Source organism: Microtus ochrogaster, chromosome 21 (assembly GCF_000317375.1).
Source record: "Microtus ochrogaster isolate Prairie Vole_2 chromosome 21, MicOch1.0, whole genome shotgun sequence".
In the NCBI taxonomy this organism is placed as follows: Eukaryota; Metazoa; Chordata; class Mammalia; order Rodentia; family Cricetidae; genus Microtus; species Microtus ochrogaster.
Genome location: NC_022022.1, coordinates 10,778,638 through 10,781,025, shown reverse-complemented (window position 1 = coordinate 10,781,025; position 2,388 = coordinate 10,778,638). Strand labels below are relative to the sequence as shown.

General features: G+C 37.0%; 1 protein-coding gene across 6 annotated transcripts in view; it reads right to left on the bottom strand.

Moving 5' to 3' along the window:
• The window catches only part of Csde1 (cold shock domain containing E1), a 42,098-nt gene that overhangs the window by 21,276 nt on the left and 18,434 nt on the right, over positions 1-2,388 (bottom strand). For 2 of the 6 annotated variants that reach the window (XM_026784138.1, XM_026784139.1), the window contains exon 1: positions 1,858-2,004. The exons of the other annotated variants lie outside the window; for them this stretch is intronic. In XM_026784138.1, coding sequence (XP_026639939.1) covers positions 1,858-1,989 — 132 coding nt within the window. In that variant the 5' untranslated portion in view covers positions 1,990-2,004. Of the gene's footprint in view, positions 1-1,857; positions 2,005-2,388 lie in introns of those variants that run through there. 6 annotated transcript variants of the gene reach the window in all.

Sequence of the window (2,388 nt, the reverse complement as noted above, 5' to 3'; positions counted from 1 at the left end):
TGAGTTCGAGACCAGCCTGGTCTACAAGAGCTAGTTCCAGGACAGGCTCCAAAACCACAGAGAAACCCTGTCTCGAAAAAACCAAAAAAATAAAAATAAAAAATAAAACAGTTAGCTTATAGACTTTTACTACCAAAATACTTAGTTAACATTTCAGAAGAAGCTTTAAGTAATTGCTGTCACTTATGAAAGAATTCTCACTTATTAAAAAAACAAACAAACAATTCCTGAAGCTTAATACTAAGGTAAAGCAACGATATTAACTTTAATATTAACTTTCAATTTCTGAAACAATTATAGGAAAAAAAGTAATCAACATAAAAAAACTAAAATTTATTAACACTTATGTTTATATTAAAGTAGGTATCTTCACACTAGTAAGCCATGCAGGTTGAATTCATAGTTAGTAGAGATTAACACAATAAAATAAACTTTCTATTCTATGCTTAATTCAAACTAAAAAAAGGGGGGGGCACAATGCATGCTCAAGTCCATGAAAAAAAAATAATTGAAAAAATTGAGTCAAAAACTCTAATAAAAAAAATCCCCAGCCAAGAGTTGTCTGACAATGTTAATTCCTAAGCACTCAAGACCTTTTCCCTACTAAGAAACCAAGCAGTACCCAGATCCTAACAACATTTCTAAATAATGTCATCTGTTTCTATAATCAGGTCTATGATCTGACAAAGCAAAAGAAACATTCTTCAGTGAAAAACTGAGCAACTATAATACAGTGGAATCGGTTTAGGTCAAATACCTTGGGTATTTCATAAATCATAAAAGTAAATTATAAATTTAAAAGAAGCATAAAAATGGAAAAAGAATCTAGTAAAGGCTAGCTGAGTAATTTAGCACAGAAGCACTATCTCCAAGTCTTTACATTCGGTTTTAGAAAAGTCCCTTTCACTGAAATTATGACACAAGCATTTTCACTTACATGAAAACATTGAACAATTATTAAAAGTATCTTCAAATGAGCAAAATTTTTTTATTTTATGTGCATGATGAGCATTTTGCCTGCAGTATATCTATGAACCACACACTGCCTACTGTTCATGACGAGCACTGGTCCCCTGGAAACAGACAATGGGGGTACTAGGAATCAAATCTCGGTACTCAGAACAGCCAGCACTCTTAACCACTGAGCCGTCATTCCAGCACCAAAGACCAAAATTCTTGGAAGATAAACAGTTAAACTGGGTCTTGCTGGCGCATGCCTTTAATCCCAGCACTCAGGAGGCAGACACAGGTGATCTAAGTTCCAGGCCACCCTGGTCTACAGAGTTCTAGGACAGATAGGGCTACACAGAAATTCTGTTTCAAACTCAAACACACACACAATAAACAGTTAAAATAATATGTGGTACTCAAAATACGCAAATCAAAGCACACCTGTTAGTAATTAAGTTCTATTTTCTTTACACAAGCCATTGTTCTGCAGTGTATCAACTCATTCACAAAAGTCCAAAAAAGTAATATACTATGCCCATTTTACCAAGAAGGAAACAGAATCACTTGCCAAAAATCCTCTGGTAGATGACTCAAACCATGGGCTTTAAGTTCTCTCCAAAAGCCACTAGGCAATTCAATTAAAGCACAAGAATCAGATTAAGTGAAGATAGGTTCTGAAATCCTCCACTTCCAACAAGTTCTAAGCAAGCAATATGAATGTTTCAGACTCTTAGACTTTCTTTGAGCAGCAGCCTAAACTACTAAAGTTACCTTTGAAATTCAAAGTGAACGAAATGATTAGAAAGTTATAGTGAGTCTGTAGGCATTTCAACAAGACCACGCAGCCCTCATAAGCCATGCTTAACATGATGCACGACAAACTGCATCACTCCTTTCCTGACTTACAGATCTCTGGTAAGTGGGGTTCCGCTTTTGTTTTTTTGTCCCAGATGAGGTAGAAGACAAGGGTAAAGAAAGTGAAGGAGGGGTTGCAGGAGTAGGTTGAGGATCTGATGACAAGGTAAATACGTTCTCCATAACAAACAGCTGTGACAACATATCATAATATTAACAAGTATGATCAGTACAAAAAGGTCAAACTGAAAAGTATTCTCAGATACATTAAACAATTATCATCCTATGTTCTACATAGTTTTGAAAATGTCATAAGACTCTAGTGGTAGCCAGGCAGTGGAAGTCCCATGCCTTTAATCCTAGTGCTTCTTCTTTAATCAGAAGAAGGTGGATCTCCGAGCTCAATGTCAACCTGGCCTACAGAGGGAGGTCTACAGAGCGAGCTCCAAGACGGCTAGAGATACACCAAAAACCCTGTGTTGAAAAAAAAAATTCAGCCGGAAGGTGGTGGTGCACGCCTTTAATCCCAGCACTCGGGAGGCAGAGGCAGGCGGATCTCTGTGAGTTCGAGACCAGCCTGGT